Source organism: Schistocerca americana, chromosome 6 (genome assembly GCF_021461395.2).
Source record: "Schistocerca americana isolate TAMUIC-IGC-003095 chromosome 6, iqSchAmer2.1, whole genome shotgun sequence".
Classification (NCBI taxonomy): domain Eukaryota; kingdom Metazoa; phylum Arthropoda; class Insecta; order Orthoptera; family Acrididae; genus Schistocerca; species Schistocerca americana.
This window is the reverse complement of record NC_060124.1, coordinates 330198685-330218849: the sequence shown is the minus strand read 5'-3', so window position 1 is coordinate 330218849 and position 20165 is coordinate 330198685. Positions and strand designations below refer to the sequence as shown.

General features: G+C 40.5%; 1 protein-coding gene across 1 annotated transcript in view; it reads right to left on the bottom strand.

Moving 5' to 3' along the window:
- LOC124619798 overlaps positions 1-20165 on the bottom strand; it is a 424654-nt gene that overhangs the window by 57154 nt on the left and 347335 nt on the right. The window contains exon 30 of the mRNA XM_047146390.1: positions 9506-9685. Coding sequence (XP_047002346.1) covers positions 9506-9685 — 180 coding nt within the window. The remainder of the gene's footprint in view (positions 1-9505; positions 9686-20165) is intronic.

Here is a 20165-nt window from a genome sequence, read left to right as displayed (position 1 = left end):
CTAAGCGACCCATGAATAGGTTGGCATACGAGGGGGCCATCCTGGTACCCATGGCTGTTCCCTTTAATTGTTGGTATGTCTGGCCTTCAAAAGTGAAGAAGTTGTGGGTCAGGATGAAGCTGGCTAAGGTAATGAGGAAAGAGGTTTTAGGTAGGGCGGCAGGTGATCGGCGTGAAAGGAAGTGCTCCATCGCAGCGAGGCCCTGGACATGCGGAATATTTGTGTATAAGGAAGTGGCATCAATGGTTACAAGGATGGTTTCCGGGGGTAACAGACTGGGTAGGGATTCCAGGCGTTTGAGAAAGTGGTTGGTGTCTTTGATGAAGGATGGGAGACTGCATGTAATGGGTTGAAGGTGTTGATCTACGTAGGCAGAGATGCGTTCGGTGGGGGCTTGGTAACCAGCTACAATGGGACGGCCGGGATGATTGGGTTTGTGAATTTTGGGAAGAAGGTAGAAGGTAGGGGTGCGGGGTGTTGGTGGGGTCAGGAGGTTGATGGACTCGGGTGAAAGGTTTTGTAGGGAGCCTAAGGTTCTGAGGATTCCTTGAAGCTCCGCCTGGACATCAGGAATGGGATTGCCTTGGCAAACTTTGTAAGTAGTGTTGTCTGAAAGCTGACGCAGTCCCTCAGCCACATACTCCTGACGATCAAGTACCACAGTTGTGGAACCCTTGTCCGCCGGAAGAATGACGATGGATCGGTCAGCCTTCAGATCACGGATAGCCTGGGCTTCAGCAGTGGTGATGTTGGGAGTAGGATTAAGGTTTTTTAAGAAGGATTGAGAGGCAAGGCTGGAAGTCAGAAATTCCTGGAAGGTTAGGAGAGGGTGATTTTGAGGAAGAGTAGGTGGGTCCCGCTGTGACGGAGGACGGAACTGTTCCAGGCATGGTTCAATTTGGATAGTGTCTTTTGGAGTTGGATCATTAGGAGTAGGATTAGGATCATTTTCCTTCGTGGCAAAGTGATATTTCCAGCAGAGAGTACGGGTGTAGGGCAGTAAATCTTTGACGAGGGCTGTTTGGTTAAATCTGGGAGTGGGGCTGAAGGTGAGGCCTTTGGATAGGACAGAGGTTTCGGATTGGGAGAGAGGTTTGGAGGAAAGGTTAACTACTGAATTGGGGTGTTGTGGTTCCAGATTGCGTTGATTGGAATTTTGAGGTTTTGGAGGGAGTGGAGCTGGAAGTGGGAGATTGAGTAGATGGGAGAGACTGGGTTTGTGTGCAATGAGAGGAGGTTGAGGTTTGCTGGAAAGGTTGTGAAGGGTGAGTGAGTTGCCTTTCCGGAGGTGGGAAACCAGGAGATTGGATAGTTTTTTAAGGTGGAGGGTGGCATGCTGTTCTAATTTGCGGTTGGCCTGTAGGAGGATGCTCTGAACAACAGGTGTGGATGTGGGAGAGGAAAGATTGAGGATTTTTATTAAGGATAGGAGTTGATGGGCGTGTTGATTGGCTGAGTGGATGTGTAGGTGAAGGATTAGGTGGGTGAGGGCAATGGATTGTTTGGTTTGGAACTGGTATAGGGACTGATGGAAAGAAGGGTTGCAGCCAGAGATGGGAACTTTAAGTGTGAGGCCTTTGGGGGTGATGCCAAATGTCAGACAAGCCTGAGAAAATAAAATATGGGAGTGTAATCTGGCTAGGGCGAAGGCATGTTTGCGGAGGGAATGTAAATAAAACTTAATGGGGTCGTTGTGAAGGTGTTGTGAGGGTGACATGGTACTAGAAGGTGGAAAGTGGAACACGAGGCTGAAATGAAAATGAAAATAAATATGAAAAAATATGTGGGGAGAGATAAAGGTAAAATAAGAAAGCAAATGGAGATCTGGTGTGAAAAAAGGCGAAAAAGGGTTGGTTAGGGCTGGGCTATGTTGATCCTGTGGTGAACTTGTGTAGGTAGATAATGATGTGCATAAAGGTTAGGTGGTTGTGTTGCCGCCAAAACACGTTAAAGGCTGGAGAAATTCGGGAAACTTTCGAAAAAACTACGTGAGGATGTATTAAAAGGAGTGGTTTGGTGGTGGCAGATTATGGAAATGAAGCTAACAATTGTTTGATGAAGAAATAATGACGTTAAAACCTGTGGGAAGCGGCTAAAAATGATCGGTGATGTGAGAAAAACGGAAATGGAAATAAAGCAAAAGTTATTAAAACTGCCGAAAGGGTTGTTTAATAGCTAAAAGGAACTGTTTGTGGACTGGAAACGGTGGATTTTATAGCAGCCAAGCGGAAAAAAATTTTTTTGGTTATGGTTTCGAAGTGATTTACGTATTATTACGTATTATTGAGTGTATATCGACGGGATAAAATTGTATACTGGATTACGGTAAAAAAGGAGAAGGTGAATAGAAAGTGAAACTGCTGGCAAAAACAGAAGGAGGAAATAAGACGACAGAAAAGACTTTGAAATGTAACAGTGACAATAACAATAACGATAACAATAACAAACGTGATTGTTGGCTTCAAATTAATGATATGAATATAATAGAGGGAAACATTCCACGTGGGAAAGATATATCTAAAAAGAAAGATGATGAAACTTACCAAACAAAAGCGCTGGCAGGTCGATAGACACACAAACAAACACAAACATACACACAAAATTCTAGCTTTCGCAACCAATGGTTGCCTCGTCAGGAAAGAGGGAAGGAGAAGGAAAGACAAAAGGATATGGGTTTTAAGGGAGAGGGTAAGGAGTCATTCCAATCCCGGGAGCGGAAAGACTTACCTTAGGGGGAAAAAAGGACAGGTATACACTCGCACACACACACACATATCCATCCACACATACACAGACACAAGCAGACATTTGTAAAGGCAAAGAGTTTGGGCCGAGATGTCAGTCGGGGCGGATGTACAGAGGCAAAGATGAAGTTGAAAGACAGGTGAGGTATGAGCGGCGGCAAATTGAAATTAGAAATTAGCGGAGATTGAGGCCTGGCGGATAGCGAGAAGAAAGGATATGCTGAAGGGCAAGTTCCCATCTCCGGAGTTCTGACAGGTTGGTGTTAGTGGGAAGTATCCAGATAACCCGGACGGTGTAACACTGTGCCAAGATGTGCTGGCCATGCACCAAGGCATGTATAGCCACAGGGTGATCCTCATTACCAACAAACACTGTCTGCCTGTGTCCATTCATGCGAATGGACAGTTTGTTGCTGGTCATTCCCACATAGAACGCTTCACAGTGTAGGCAGGTCAGTTGGTAAATCACGTGGGTGCTTTCACACGTGGCTCTGCCTTTGATCGTGTACACCTTCCGGGTTACAGGACTGGAATAGGTGGTGGTGGGAGGGTGCATGGGACAGGTTTTACACCGGGGGCAGTTACAGGGGTAGGAGCCAGAGGGTAGGGAAGGTGGTTTGGGGATTTCATAGGGATGAACTAAGAGGTTGCGAAGGTTAGGTGGACGGCGGAAAGACACTCTTGGTGGAGTGGGGAGGATTTCATGAAGGATGGATCAACATCACCACTGCTGAAGCCCAGGCTATCCGTGATCTGAAGGCTGACCGATCCATCGTCATTCTTCCGGCGGACAAGGGTTCCACAACTGTGGTACTTGATCGTCGGGAGTATGTGGCTGAGGGACTGCGTCAGCTTTCAGACGACACTACTTACAAAGTTTGCCAAGGCAATCCCATTCCTGATGTCCAGGCGGAGCTTCAAGGAATCCTCAGAACCTTAGGCCCCCTACAAAACCTTTCACCTGAGTCCATCAAGCTCCTGACCCCACCAACACCCCGCACCCCTACCTTCTACCTTCTTCCCAAAATTCACAAACCCAATCATCCCGGCCGTCCCATTGTAGCTGGTTACCAAGCCCCCACCGAACGCATCTCTGCCTACGTAGATCAACACCTTCAACCCATTACATGCAGTCTCCCATCCTTCATCAAAGACACCAACCACTTTCTCAAACGCCTGGAATCCCTACCCAGTCTGTTACCCCCGGAAACCATCCTTGTAACCATTGATGCCACTTCCTTATACACAAATATTCCGCATGTCCAGGGCCTCGCTGCGATGGAGCACTTCCTTTCACGCCGATCACCTGCCGCCCTACCTAAAACCTCTTTCCTCATTACCTTAGCCAGCTTCATCCTGACCCACAACTTCTTCACTTTTGAAGGCCAGACATACCAACAATTAAAGGGAACAGCCATGGGTACCAGGATGGCCCCCTCGTATGCCAACCTATTCATGGGTCGCTTAGAGGAAGCCTTCTTGGTTACCCAGGCCTGCCAACCTGAAGTTTGGTACAGATTTATTGATGACATTTTCGTGATCTGGACTCACAGTGAAGAAGAACTCCAGAATTTCCTCTCCAACCTTAACTCCTTTGGTTCCATCAGATTCACCTGGTCCTACTCCAAATCCCATGCCACTTTCCTTGACGTTGACCTCCGCCTGTCCAATGGCCAGCTTCACACGTCCGTCCACATTAAACCCACCAACAAGCAACAGTACCTCCATTATGACAGCTGCCACCCATTCCACATCAAACGGTCCCTTCCCTACAGCCTAGGTCTTCGTGGCAAACGAATCTGCTCCAGTCCGGAATCCTTGAACCATTACACCAACAACCTGAAAACAGCTTTTGCATCCCGTAACTACCCTCCCGACCTGGTACAGAAGCAAATAACCAGAGCCACATCATCATCTCCTCAAACCCGGAACCTTCCACAGAAGAACCCCAAAAGTGCCCCACTTGTGACAGGATACTTTCCGGGACTGGATCAGATTCTGAATGTGGCTCTCCAGCAGGGATACGACTTCCTCAAATCCTGCCCTGAAATGAGATCCATCCTTCATGAAATCCTCCCCACTCCACCAAGAGTGTCTTTCCGCCGTCCACCTAACCTTCGCAACCTCTTAGTTCATCCCTATGAAATCCCCAAACCACCTTCCCTATCCTCTGGCTCCTACCCCTGTAACCGCCCCCGGTGTAAAACCTGTCCCATGCACCCTCCCACCACCACCTATTCCAGTCCTGTAACCCGGAAGGTGTACACGATCAAAGGCAGAGCCACGTGTGAAAGCACCCACGTGATTTACCAACTGACCTGCCTACACTGTGAAGCGTTCTATGTGGGAATGACCAGCAACAAACTGTCCATTCGCATGAATGGACACAGGCAGACAGTGTTTGTTGGTAATGAGGATCACCCTGTGGCTAAACATGCCTTGGTGCACGGCCAGCACATCTTGGCACAGTGTTACACCGTCCGGGTTATCTGGATACTTCCCACTAACACCAACCTGTCAGAACTCCGGAGATGGGAACTTGCCCTTCAGCATATCCTTTCTTCTCGCTATCCGCCAGGCCTCAATCTCCGCTAATTTCTAATTTCAATTTGCCGCCGCTCATACCTCACCTGTCTTTCAACTTCATCTTTGCCTCTGTACATCCGCCCCGACTGACATCTCGGCCCAAACTCTTTGCCTTTACAAATGTCTGCTTGTGTCTGTGTATGTGTGGATGGATATGTGTGTGTGTGCGAGTGTATACCTGTCCTTTTTTCCCCCTAAGGTAAGTCTTTCCGCTCCCGGGATTGGAATGACTCCTTACCCTCTCCCTTAAAACCCATATCCTTTTGTCTTTCCTTCTCCTTCCCTCTTTCCTGACGAGGCAACCATTGGTTGCGAAAGCTAGAATTTTGTGTGTATGTTTGTGTTTGTTTGTGTGTCTATCGACCTGCCAGCGCTTTTGTTTGGTAAGTTTCATCATCTTTCTAGATATATTTTTCCCACGTGGAATGTTTCCCTCTTGTTGTGATATATATATATATATATATATATATATATATATTTTAAAGAAAAGATGAAAATATGATTTTTACATATCAGTAGTATTCAAACCATGGAAATTGATAATGTGTGTTTCATCAGCCATAGTAAAACTGGTCGAAAAAGTGTCCTGGTACTTTGTGACATCATGATGTAAATATCAAGTAGATAATTAGGGACTAGAACAGAAGCAATGTGTGTGAGAACTTGAATTCATGATGTGTTTGGTGGGGAAAGAACCTTCAGCAAAGGCAGTAAAATCTCCAAAACAGCCTGACTAGCCATGGGGTAGGTTAAAGTGTCATGTGTACTCAAAAAACCCCACACACTGGAGGAACTGAAATTTAATATAAAATACAACTAAGTAGGGCTGTTATGTATGTCTCACATTTTGGGTGCTGTATCTCCTTTGAAGAGCAATTCTCATCTTCACTAACTAGGATAAGTTATTTCCTGTCAGACTAATTTTCTGAACCAGTTTCATTTTTTACACCTTCATAAATATTGTAAATATAATTTTTACTAAAATACAGACACCTCACAGTGAAGATCAATGATGCAAATAGAATGTGGATGAAGAGCCACTATTATTATGCAGATGGCAACAAAATACCACTCAAGAAAAGTAAATGTGAAGTTTTTCAGAGTGATATCAATGAATAAAATTAGACATGTAAAATATTAGTGGGACAGTAAGAGAAATTTTGTACATTGTGAAATGATGAAGTGTCAGTTATCACATCATTTTGAGAAAGGGAAATGTTATCAAGCCCTTAATTTTCTTCATTACTATCAAAACATCAGGCTTTTATTACACAGTATCACATACAACAGGCCTAAATAAGATTCTACATCAGCAATCAGCTAGAATTTGTGAGAGTTACCAAAAAGGCTAAGCTTCTGTGACCACAGGAATAAAAATTATCTGACATGAACTACTAGATAGCTCCTTCTGTCTAAAACATAAGAAGAGATCATTCCATAAAGAACTATTAACAGTATTACTGCATTTAAACATAAAACCTACAAAATATTCAACAAACTTACTAGCATCTAAGTTTTACCTTTGTGAACATCATACCTGAAAAGGGAGTTACCAGATGTGGGACAACAACATTAAAGACACTGCTTTTCTATACCACACAAAATAAAAAATAAAAAATACATCTACAATTCTTGTTGTGATATTGAAGGTAGTGGATGATCCTGCAGGAAGCAGCACCCTGCCCCATGTACTGAAAATCCTCAAAGCTGTGTAGATGAAGGTGCCACTATTAACCTCTGAAAGCCTTTGATGGTACACAATAACACTTTCACTAGGAACTCGAATGTCAGGAAATAAGTTCTTCACAGATTTAGAAATTTAAGGATTTTGCACACTGCTTCCAAAAATAGGTACGGTACTTCAACATTCTGGAGGAACTTAAATTTGCTAGTAAGAGACAGCATTCTGATTTTGTTCTTAATGAGAAAAGTAACTTCAAAACTTTTACTTCAGAATCTTTGAAGAACTTATTTCCTTGCATTTCAGTTCCTAGTAACAAGCTGCCCTTCACTACCTCCCCACTATAAATTATATTGTCTGTTACTTATGTTACTCTTGTAAGTTACTCCTATAAGTTACTGTTTTTCATTACTTCATGTCTGTTCCTGTTTCATTTTTGTTTTTATTAATTATTACTTTAGTCAAAATATGGACTGGAATATGAGGGAATAGGACAACATGCATTTTCTCAAAGTTTATTCCATCTTCTTCCTTTATGAGACTAAGTTTACAGTCATCACAATATATTTATTTTCAGAATGATCTAAAAATTCTTCTTTTTTGAACATGTTTTTAAATTCTGGCTAGTTTTAAACTGTCAGAAGGCAAATATTTTTTTCATATGGTTGCTTTCTCATATACAACTGCAAATATTTTTAAGAACTTTACTTTTAAACAAACTTAGTTTCAGTTACTTTGTATAATTATTTGTATGTTGTGCATGCACCAATGACCTCTGGGGTAGATTTACATCATTTATATAACTGGCATGAAGTGGCAATTTTGACTCATGTTATTTTTACATGTTATGACTTACTGCTGCACAGCAGAATGAGGTATATTGGCTTTTTATTATACTTCTGTCATCCGTATTTTTATTTCTTAATGTAGTAGCTAGTAGTGAACTTTCTTTTACTTCTATAGTAAGATTGCTATTGTATAGCAAACTGGTAATTCTATTCAAAAAACTTTGCAATCAAAACAATAAAATAAAATAATGTACATCATTATGGCTTTCTAGATTGACATTTTATGCTAAATTCTGTTACAGAAAGTAAATTTGCAGTGACGTATAAAATATTTTACATCTTAATTTATCAGTCTTATCTTAACTATATAAACTATTTACATCTTTTCATTCAACATATCATCTCTCATATCGTTAGAAGATTATTAACTTTTATGCCTTCTCTACAGAATAACATTTAAAATACATAAAAATGAGGTAAGCAGAAAAATGTGGGAATCTTTAAATCAGTGTGCTATTTGTCTGTACAGAACAACTTTATTTTCATTTGTGTTAAAGGCACATTCAAAACATGAAGTTAATGTTACCATCGATACTACTTTCAATATGCAGCAGTTCTTGGACTCACAGAATTCAATATCCCACAGAATAGTTTTATGATTAAAATAAATTGTTTATAAATGAACATGTCCTCTAATTCTTTCATGCTGCCAAAGAAGGAGAGAATGTTCTCAGTTTTCAAGCCACATCAATAGTGCAAAAATTATTGAGCTTTCAACATCTGTACTTGCTGTCACCCTAAGGAGTTAACAAAAAACCAGACAAGTGTGAGAAGGAGTCACACTCTGAGGTTTCAGCACAAATTTAATCATGTATATAGATAATAGTAATAATCACCCATGACCCAACAGCCTGGTGCAAGTCTTTCTACTGGATACCACTTCAGCAACTTGTGTATCTGTAACATACCCCAAATATAACCTACCTCAGTTACCCAACTGCAGCAAGGATACCTACTGTTTAATATGGAATCTGAACCACATATTGTTTCTGTTGATTCCTCATATCATTGGGAGGTGAAGGCTAGGTTAAAATAAAGACTGAAAAATCCATGGTCTGACCAAGATACAATCCCATGACCTCTCAGTTTGCAGGCATGTGGTTTATTGCTCAACCATCAGGATAACGTATTTATAGATAGTTCATCTATAGGTTTTGATGAGTGAGTTTTCAAGTATCACAATATTTGAACTATATGCCCACATCTTTTGATTGCATTGACTTAGAAGTTTAAGTTATGTACACTGCCAATTCTTGAGACAAAGGGGTTTCAACAGTCAGACCGGCAGACAGACAGACAACAAAGTGATCCTACAATAGTCCCATTTTTACTGACTGAGGTACACCTAAAAATTGCTGTGGCTTGAAAATTAAAACTGTACACAAATGTATTACATAAATTTATATTGCATGGAACAGACCATCTCAAGAGCAGACTTATTATAAATCTAAGTACAAATAGTATCAAATCAGCCTATTATAAAAATTATAAGTAAAGAGATAATAAAAAAGTTCAAATAAAATGTAAATAATATAGTTAAGTTACTATGAAAGGTAACAACCACAAGAAGAAAGTGGTAGAGGGGAATTGTAGATGAACAACTACAAGAAAATTAATATTTATCAGTGATGAAAAAAGTTACACACCAGGTGGTTCCATTGTCTGCTGGATGATTGTGATGTTCTGAGGTGGTATACTTAAGGGAGCACCATTGGTTCCATTAATTTTTAGTCCACCAGTTCTCAGCATTTCAACCAGTGTTGGCAAAACTACACTCACTTTCTGTACATCTGTGTCGACTAGCCTCAGTGTTGCCACAATACTACCTGTAAATTAATTTCACTGAATGAACAAACCTAGTAAAAGGTATATTAATTTGTGATATAAGCAAGATGTTATCACTATAAAATGAATGAGAGGGCAGTATCCATAGCTTTAAACTAAATAACATTTTTGTTTCAATTTGACTAATCGATTATGTATGTTTCACACTACTAGCCTACTGATTGGGTAATGTGTTTCTCTGATTCTTTCTAAATCTTATAATTGCTGATGATTGTTCTACAATTCACAGATGTTGACATATTAGCGAATCCAAGCACAGCTTCACAAATTTTCACTACCTGTAAAGTGTAATGTTGAGCTGAATAATGAATTAGCTGGAGAGGAATCAATTGTGGCAAAGCTCCTGAAACTGAAAAAGAAGATACTCTGAACATACTAGATGAACTCTGAGGATATATGGAGAGATGAGTGGCAGTCGGCACTAATCCACCCACTCCGTAAAAAGTGAGACATAAAGGATATAATAATTACTGGCATATTTTATTACTATCTGTTCCATACGATATCCTCTCCAAAGTAGTCCAGAACAGAGCTGAAGATCATCTCAATGAACATACTAGTGAATATCAGACCAGATTCAGAAAAGGATGTTCTTATGCAGAACAGATTTTTGGTCTGCAAAGCATAGTCAGGAATGAGATGACTGGTAGGTATGACTATGTGGTTGTATTGATTGATTTCAAAAAAGCATATGACTCAGTTGACCGTGAGCCATCATCAGTGTTCTGGAAGAATCTCGAGTGGATAACACATCAATAAGTCTGATTAAGCAGACTCTAACTAACACTGTATCAAAGTGAAATTCATAGGAAGATCTCGGAGCCCTTTGAAATCAAAACTGGATCAACCAATGCAATGGAATCTTTCCACTCTTGTTTATCTGTGTTTTGGAAAAAGTCATTAGAGAATGGAGAAACGCACTGAATGAAGAAGAATGGATGACTAGGGATCAAACTGAAAGGGGTGTACAATGATTACTTGATCTTTGTGGATGACCTAGCCATTTTTGCCAAGAGTGTTAACTCAGCAAACATAAAGACTGAGCAATTGACAGAGATAGCTGAGGAAGCAGGATTATAGGTCCCCTTTGAAAAAACATAATATGTGGCAAACATCAGTGATGGGCCAGAAGGGATGGTTTTAAACCAAGGATAGATTAATCTTGTGAAGAAATTTAGATACCTAGCTGAGGTAACCCAACAGAATTACTCAGAACAGGAATTGATCAGTCTTAGGATCTGTAAACTGGACTGAGCTTATAACCAGGTGAAAACTTCTACAATAAGAAACTGCCGAGTACTGGAGGCAAGTTAAGACACTATGATATGGTTCTCAAACCAAAAGGATTATATGCTTTGCAGATTCTGACTATGAATACACGGGGACTAGTCAATATACTAGTCAAAAGTTAATGCTGATGAATTTAGTTCCACAGAAAAAAAGCTGTAACGCTGATACTGAAATGCTATTACTCAGTGGATGAATTCATGCAAAACAAAATGGTAATTTGAGCTAAATACAAACTGTTACATATCCCACTATAAATATATAAATACATTTTAGTGTTATATTATTATTTATTAGTATAAAAACCATTGTAATTGTACTGTAAATCTTTGACAAGTTTCCTGTAAGCAAAATAAATTGATTGCAAGTGTATGTCAAGAGATGAATAAACTACAATTCACTGTTATGTTTTGCCCACAAGAGCGTAAAACTATGTCACCCAGTGTCTTTAAGTATATGTCATATATACTTATCTTTTTTATAATAAATAAATAAATGAAGTACTCCTTTCAAGATAATGAAATCTACTATATGTTAGCAACATCTGACAGAGCTGTTTCCTTGTTCTTCTAAGGCTACATAACTTGCACAGAATGCTGTCAAATAAAACAGAATATTCAGTAATATTTCCAGTTTTCTCTTAGGTTCCTGCCTAACAGTCACACCAGAAATCAGGATATTCTGAAAATACTCTATGAAGTTTTTGAAATGATCAGAAGGCTATGATAAGATCTGTCTATCACAACAGTGAATTTCCTCCAATCGCATCCATTGACTTTGCTAACTCACAACCAAACTGTAACATTGGAATATGAAACAATATCCCTAGAAATTCTGTCATATGCTGAGAAGCAACCAATACAAGAAACAAATATAAAATCCAGCAATTAAACTTATAATAACAAGGTCAATAATTGTCAATCTCATGCTCACCACATCAAAAACAAGAGTATGAATTCATATATTCCACCAAAAACAAGTCATTACATTCAGCAATTATAATTGGCTACCATAGACTGTTACCTAATGAGCTACAACATGGAAACAAATTGCCAATAGCAGCACACTGTGGAAGAGTCACTGACACCGTAAGTGCCCTTTAGCCATACCCTACTGCATTCAATTTGTGGTCTAGATACATTTCTCATTGTGTGCTTCTTATTTCCTTTGAAATAAAATAAACTTGTTGTGGTAATGGAAAGACATTCATTATAAGCACATATGTTTGATATAGAATGAGGAACTGTATAAAAAGATTGAACCAGTAACATCACTGATAAAAAAGAGAAGATTGTTTTTCTATGCACACATTGTCAGAATGTCTGATGACAATTTAACAATGAAAATCTGGAATTTCATAAGACCAAAAAGACTGTTATTGTTCTAAAACAGTGATAGAGATCTTAAAGAAATTGTTATCTTGGAGGACAAAAGCAGGGACAGGAATGCATTTAGAAAGAAACTGAAAAACTACCAAGGTTTTAAGCTGAAAGAAGAACTGAAAAGATGAAGGGAGAAGAAGGCAAGAAGTGATGGGTTCAAGAGATACTGGCAGGATGCCAAAAGTGGCAGATGAACAAAAGCTAAACATGGAAAATGCAATCCAAATACAACTGAATACATGAAACAATAACTATGAGGAGTTCGGTCTCAAAGCAAGTAAATCAAATACTGTGGTCATAAAGGTAGGCAGATAAGAAGAACAGCCAGAATTACAGCTGACTGAAAGATCCTTTGAGGATGTGCAACATTTCCCATATTTGGGAATTGTGATAGACTGTGAAAACTCAACTGGAAGTGAAGTTCTAAATGGTACATATAAAGCTGCCAGTTTCACAATCACGTAAAGTACCTCATGTGAGACAGTCAGATAACACACAAAACCAGTACATACCACATTCCCATTTTGACCTATTCACTGCAGACCTATGCTTTCACTGAGAGAATAACTACATCAAGATGCTGAAATGAAACAGTTATTATTGATGTTCCAACTTGAGCTTACTGCAATTTCGTTAAAGAGAATTACACCAGAAGAGTTTTTCTTTCATTTATAAAGCATCTTTCATGTTTATTGGTGTTTCTTTATGTATGCTCCAAACCACTGCTTCTTCCCTCCTTGTTAGCAGTGGTTGATGTTACTGTGCAGAGTGAGAATGACACATAACCTTTATTAAATTTACAAAAGTGAAATGTAAATAATGCAGCACAAAAAATATTGCAGAATGGCAAAAACTCCCAAGTGCATATGTGAATCAGAGTCTTCGACATCAGCCACAGCTAGCAAGGAGGTGAGAAGCAGTGGTTTGGAGAATATGTAAAGAAACACCAGTAGTCATGGAAGATTATTTATAAATAAAAGCAAAACACATCTAGTGTAATTCTCTCTGATTAAAGTGCAGTAAGCTGAAGATGGAAGACCAATAATAACTGATTTTAACAGCAGCAGTGAAAGGTGGCCATGCAAAAAAACATATGCTGAAATGAAGTTTATTAAATCTATGCTGAAGCAAAGAAAACAGAGTAAGATAAGAAATGAAAGGAACAGAACAGGTGCAGGCGCAAAACTCAGCTTACTGGAAAAACTCATCAATCTAGATTAAGATGGTATGGTCATCTGAAATGGATAGAGGAAATCATAATAGTGCAGCATATTGTCCACATATGGGCATATTAGTGTGAAGCCTATGTAGTGTATTGGAGCAGTGCTGACAGCAGGTGAGTGCAAGATGTTGTCAGTGTAATAATTCAACAATGTCACTGTAATTTTGTGGGGCAGATTAGCTTGCTGAAATAGGTAACTCAGTGGTACTGCACAGACAAATACAGCAATGGGCAAGGGAGATTACCACAGTGACAGGGCAGTGGTGCCTTTGAATACATGACTGGTAGTGGAGCATATGCACAACAAGCAAGCTGCTGTCAGCTGTAAATATTGGACATTTTTGTAATAAAATTATTCTTAGTCTCGCAGTCCCACAATGATGATGGAGCTGTGATGGACAAGGACACCACATGGACCTTCTAGTAGAAGTTACCAGTTTGAGACCACAGCAGTGCAACAGCTGTCTGCTCTAAGTCCTTCCTTGGAACTAGTGTCATGGTACAGCTGCCCATCTGAGGTTATCTCCAGTGGCATGGCTGACTCCTGACTAGAGGGCAGTGAGTCGCGCCCTGTGCACGCCAGCCATCATCCTTCATTGCTGAACAGGTGTCCCAACATGGTGGATATCCACCATCATGATGCATCTGTGGATCTCCTGGCATCACAGCAGATAAACCATTGTTGAGTACATGCCGCTGGCCTGGAGAACATGCTACCGACTTATGTAATAGGCCTGGCAACACTCAGTACAGTATCAGTGTCAGCACTGTGGAGCGTACAGACAACCAGCCCAGCAGAATTCAGTGGCCAGCCAGCCAATGACCCAGTGTATCAAGCAGTGCATACGTGACAACAAAGAACTTGTTACATTTGCAGCTGCTTTTCCCTGCAACCTCCTGGGCTTCCATGTCTCCTCCACCACTTGTTGGCCCAATCCTGCCTCATTGCCACACCAACCTGCATTGGAGGTGGTACAATAGCCATGAAGTCTCTTGAAATGGCTATAACTATGAAAAGACATGATGGATGGCTAAGAAGAAGATGGACTGACATACTTAAGAAGGATGTCACTGAAAGTGGTCTCCTTTGGGTTAGGATTTGTGAGGGAAAGCCATACGAGAACTGAAAAAGTGGAAGAAATTTGTCACCAGCATCTATGAAACTGGCATTGTGACATGGCGTGATGATAATGTATTATTATTATTATTGTATCCGTATTGGTATCCCACTACAACTACTGCCGGGTCTGGGTACTGATAAGTCCTCTCCATTTGGCTTGGTCCTCCCACCACTTTTCTTCCACCTCTTGCTTCCAGGTCACACCCCTCCTTTCCACAGATATTCTCACTCCCATTTTCCACTGTGTTCTTTGGTGCCCCCTAGGTCTTTTTCCATCTATCTTTAGTTGTTCCATAATTTTGGGAAGTCTCTGCCCATGCATCTTCTTAACAGGCCCGTACCATCTTAATCTCTTTCTTTTTTCTCTCTTTTTTTAAATTTCTTCTCTCATACTTTCTTGTTTAAGGTCCTTTCTAATATCTAAATTCCTTACTCTGTCCATTCTTGTTTTTCCCTTAACTGTTCTGAGAAATTTCATTTCCCCTGCTTGCAGCCTGCTCCAGTCCCTTTCTGTTATCATCCATGTTTCTCCTCCAATGGTGACAGTATGGAAGTAATAACACTTATACATAAGGAGTTCTGCTTTTTCTGAAACTTCGTTATTCCAAATCAGGTGTTTCATTGTTTGGCAGAAATTGCCTACCTTATGTAACCTCCTATTAATTTCATTGGTTATTCTTCCATCACTTGATATTTCACTCCCTAAATAAGTGAAACTGTCTACCACTTTGAGGGGTTCTCCATAATATTTCTGTTGATCCTTTTGTCTCTTCCAAATACCATTACTTCACTCTCATCTTTATTTATTTTTAATTCATACCTTTTCATTATTTCCCTCCACACATCAAGTTGTAACTGTACATCTATCCCTTTATCACCGTGTATTACTATATCATCTGCAAAAATCATCTTTTTGTCTTTTTATTTTACTATATCTGTAACTGCCCTATTCATTCCGTCCATCACAACATTAGAAAGTGCAGGAGATAGAATACTTCCTTGTTTAAGTCCTTGTTTTATTTCGAAGTATTCAGAGTTCCACAATGATGTTCTAATTCTACAGTTGTGTCCTCTGTACATTGTCTTTATTACATTAATGTATCCATCTTCTATACCTATCTTCTTCATTTCTTCCCAGAGTCTTTCCTTGTTAACTGAGTCATATGCCTTTACTATGTCTATAAAAACAATTATCACCCTTTTGTTATACTCCCAGCTTTTTTCCATAAGTTGACGGATAGAAAATATCAGGTCGGTTGTGCTTCTTCCTTTCCTAAACACATGCTGTTCTTCACACAGCTCCTTTTCTATCTTTTCACTTATTCAGTTTAGTAAAACTCTTTCAAAAATCTTGGATGTATGACTAATAAGGTTTATTCCTCTGTAGTTTTTACAAAGTTTTTTATTGCCTTTTTTGAAGATGGGAACAATGTCTCCTCTTCTCCAATCACCAGGTGCTGTACTATTTCTCCACACACTTGACAGTATTCTTTACAGCCACTGCATTCCCACTACCTGCTGCTCTTATCATGTCTACTGATACTTCATCAGGTCCTGGGGCTTTCCCCCCTTTCATCTTCTTCACAGCTATTTCCATTTCTTCCTGTGTAATTTGTCCTAATTCTGCTTCCCAACTTCTCTCAGTTTCTCCATTATTTGTTGTTTCCTTGTGTACATGATCCTCAGCGTTTAACAGTTTCTTAAAATGTTATCTCCAGAGATCTTTTATATTTCCTGGATCTTCAATCACAGTACCATCCTCTGTTTCCATCTTTACCGGTACTTCAGAAGCCTTCCTTTTATTTTTCATCATTTTATAGAACATTTTCTTATTGCTCTTCACATCTTCTTCAAGTTTTTTTGTAAACTCTTCCCATGCTCTTTTATTTGCTGTTTCCACTATTTCTTTACACTTCTTCTTTTCCTCTACATATCTTTTATGGTCCTCATCATTTTTAGTTTTGCACCACTTTCTGCATGCTCCATTTTTTCTTCTAACTGCTCGGATTGTGGTATCATCCCACCAACTTGACTGTCTTATTTTTTCCTTTCCAGACGTTCTACCACATACTTTTTGTGCTGATTCAGCTAAAGTGTCTTTGAATTAACTCCAGTCTTTTTGTACATTGCAGTAAACTTCTTTTGGAAATTTTTGTGTGATTAATTCTTTATACTTCTCAGCACTTTCACTCCCCTTCAGTTCCCAATCCCGTATACTCATCACTTTCTTCTTTTTTCTATTTTTCAGACACTGATTCATTTTCCATTGTCCCACCAGTAATCTATGGTCTCCATCTGCACTCACACTTGGAATTACCTTCAAATTTGTTGCTTTCTCTCCCCATTCCACATCTACTAGAATATAATCAATTACACTCTTGGTTCTTCCATCCCAACTGTATCTGGTGATAACATGACTTCCTCTCTTCAAAACCAGCTGTTTGCTATTTTCATTCCATTCCTCTGGCACGAGTCCAGGAGTCTTTCTCCTTCTTCATTTCTGTCTCCATATCCAAAACATCCCAATACTTGCTCAAATTCCTTTCTGTCTTTGCCTATTTATGCATTAAAATTTCCCATCACTGTATTAGCACTCTCTATATGGTTCTCTAACTAATTTTCAATGTCCATCTTCTCTTCTTTGCTACATCCCACTTGAGGTGCATTAATCTGGATAACGTTTAGTGTTTCTTTTTGGAATGTCCGGTTTAAGATTATGATCCTGTCTCATATATATCTCACACATTCAATATAATTTTGTACATTCTTATTCACCATCACTGTCACACCATGTCTTCCAAATCTCTTATTCCCACTACAGTACGGTTTTCCTCCTCCTCTCAAATTCTTCTTACCTTTTCCCTTCCACTTTGTTTCACTTAATCCCAAAATATCTAACTTTCTCTCTGTTAGTAGATCTGTTATTTCTTCCTTTTTTCCATTGAGGGTTAATATATTAAGGGTGCCAATATTTAGGTTATTTTTTAGTGCATTTGGTTTCATCTTCTTGTACTGATAAATATCATCAGGTCTCCCACCATTCATACCAGTACTTGAAGAAGCTGTGGGGTCAAATTCTGAGTGGGTCATTCCGAGGCTCATCTGTATTTTGAAAGCAACGTATGAAGACTTCCCTACTGCCTTGTTAGGCCTAACGCAAGAAAGGATTTTCTGTTGGGGTTGTCTTCCTTTGCCTTTGGAGTTTCTCCTCCACCACCAGGCAGTGGTTCCCTTCTCATTTAATCCCTAGAAAGAAGGATAAAACAGTGAAACATCCAGTTAGAATATCAACAGTATTACAAAAAGAATAGGTTGCTACTCACTGTAAAGATGATAAGCTGACCTGCAGACAGGCTCAATGAAGATAGTGTTACACATTTCAGCTTTTGGACAAGGCCTTCTTCAGAAAGGAACACACAACACACACACACACACACACACACACACACACACATATATTCACATACACTACACTACACACACACACACACACACACACACACACACACACACACACACACACACACACATTCACACAAGCAAGCACACCTTCACACACATGATCATTATCTTTGGCTGCTCAAACCGTATTGCATCAAATGAAAGCAGCAATTCGGAGTGGCGCAGGAAAGGGGGTGGGGTGGAATAGTAGGGTATGGGTGTGGAGGTGGAAATCCACACTGCCTGGCAGAGCATGCAGCACAGACTAGATGGTGGCAGGAAAGGCTGCCAGGTGCACTGTCAGGAGGCTGTGAGGGAGGGACGAAGTGAGAGGGGAGGGTGAGTAAAATGGGAGCAGAAAAGGAGAGGAGCAGAGAAGGAGAAAAGACTGGCGGTTGTGTTGGCAGAGAGTGGTTCACAACAAGGGTGATCAGTGAGCAGACATGCATTGAGAAGAGGTAATAGGACAGAAGGAGGCGGAAACTTTTGGGTGGAGGATGTGGGGAGAGTAGATTACTGTAGGCTGAGGCTGGGATGATTTCAGGAGTGGAGAATGTGTTGTCGAGATAACTCCCATCTTGGAACATTTTTTTAAAGAAAAAAAAACTGATGGTAAAGGGAGAATACAGATGTACCGGAATGTGAAGCAGCCATTGAAATCAAATATGTTATGTTCAGCTGTTTGTTATGCCATAGGGTATCCACACAGTTCTTGGCCAAAGTTTGGTGGTGGCCATTCATTCTCATGGACAGCTGGCTGGTAGTCATACTGGTATAAAAAGATGTGCAATGATTTCAGCAGAGCTACAAGTATATGACTTGATTGCTTTCAAAGGTGGCTCATCCTCTGATGGGGAGGGATAATTCTGTGGTAGAACTGCAATAGGAAGTGCTGGATGGTTGGATTGGGCAGTTACTGCACCTGTTCTTCCACAGGAATATGATGCTTGTGGCAAGGAGTTGGGATTGGGAGTGGCATGGCAGTGGAATAGGATGCTGTACAGGTTGGGTGAGTGATGGAAGACCACTTTAGGAAGGGTTTGAGGGATCTTGGGTGGGCTGGTGATAGATAATGAAAGCCCTAACAAAGGATGTGGTTCAGTTGTTCCACTTGGGATTGGGAGTGGCATGGTGGTGGAATACGATGCTGTACAGGTTGGATGAGTGATGGAGGACCGCTTTAGGAAGGGTTTGAGGGATCTTGGGTAGGCTGGTGATAGATAATCAAAGCACTAACAAAGGATGTGGTTCAGTTGTTCCACTTGGGGTTGGGAGTGGCATGGTGGTGGAATACGATGCTGTAGAGGTTGGATGAGTGATGGAAGACCACTTTAGGAAGGGTTTGAGGGATCTTGGGTAGGCTCGTGATAGATAATCAAAGCACTAACAAAGGATGTGGTTCAGTTGTTCCACTTGGGGTTAGGAGTGGCATGCTGGTGGAATACAATGCTGTACAGGTTGGATGAGTGATGGAAGACCACTTTAGGAAGGGTTTGAGGGATCTTGGGTAGGCTTGTGATAGATAATCAAAGCACTAACAAAGGATGTGGTTCAGTTGTTCCACTCTGGGATGGTACATGCTCCATTGCAGCTGATTTTTGGTGCAGTGGTGGGAGGATTGGGGGTGTGTTAGGATATGCACAGGAAATCTTTTTGTGGACTAGGTCTGTGGGATAGTGCCTGTCTGTGAATGCTGTCCTCAGTTGGCCAGGTTGTATGGTAGGGATTTTTTGGTGTGGAAGGGAGGGCAGCTACTGACATACAGGTACTGTTGGTGGTTGGTGGGTTTAATGCGGTCAGAGGTGCAGATAGAGCCATCAGAGGGGAGGACAATATCAAGGAATGCGGGTCCAGGTGAAGTGGATGGGAGGGAAGCTGTTGAAGTTGGGAAGATGTCATCAAAGAACCTGAACCAGACCAGGGCTTTGGGGTTTTGGGAAGTTTCCTCTAGATGGTCCATAAACAGGTCAGCACAGGAGGGTACCATGTAGGTGCCCATGGCTAAGCCA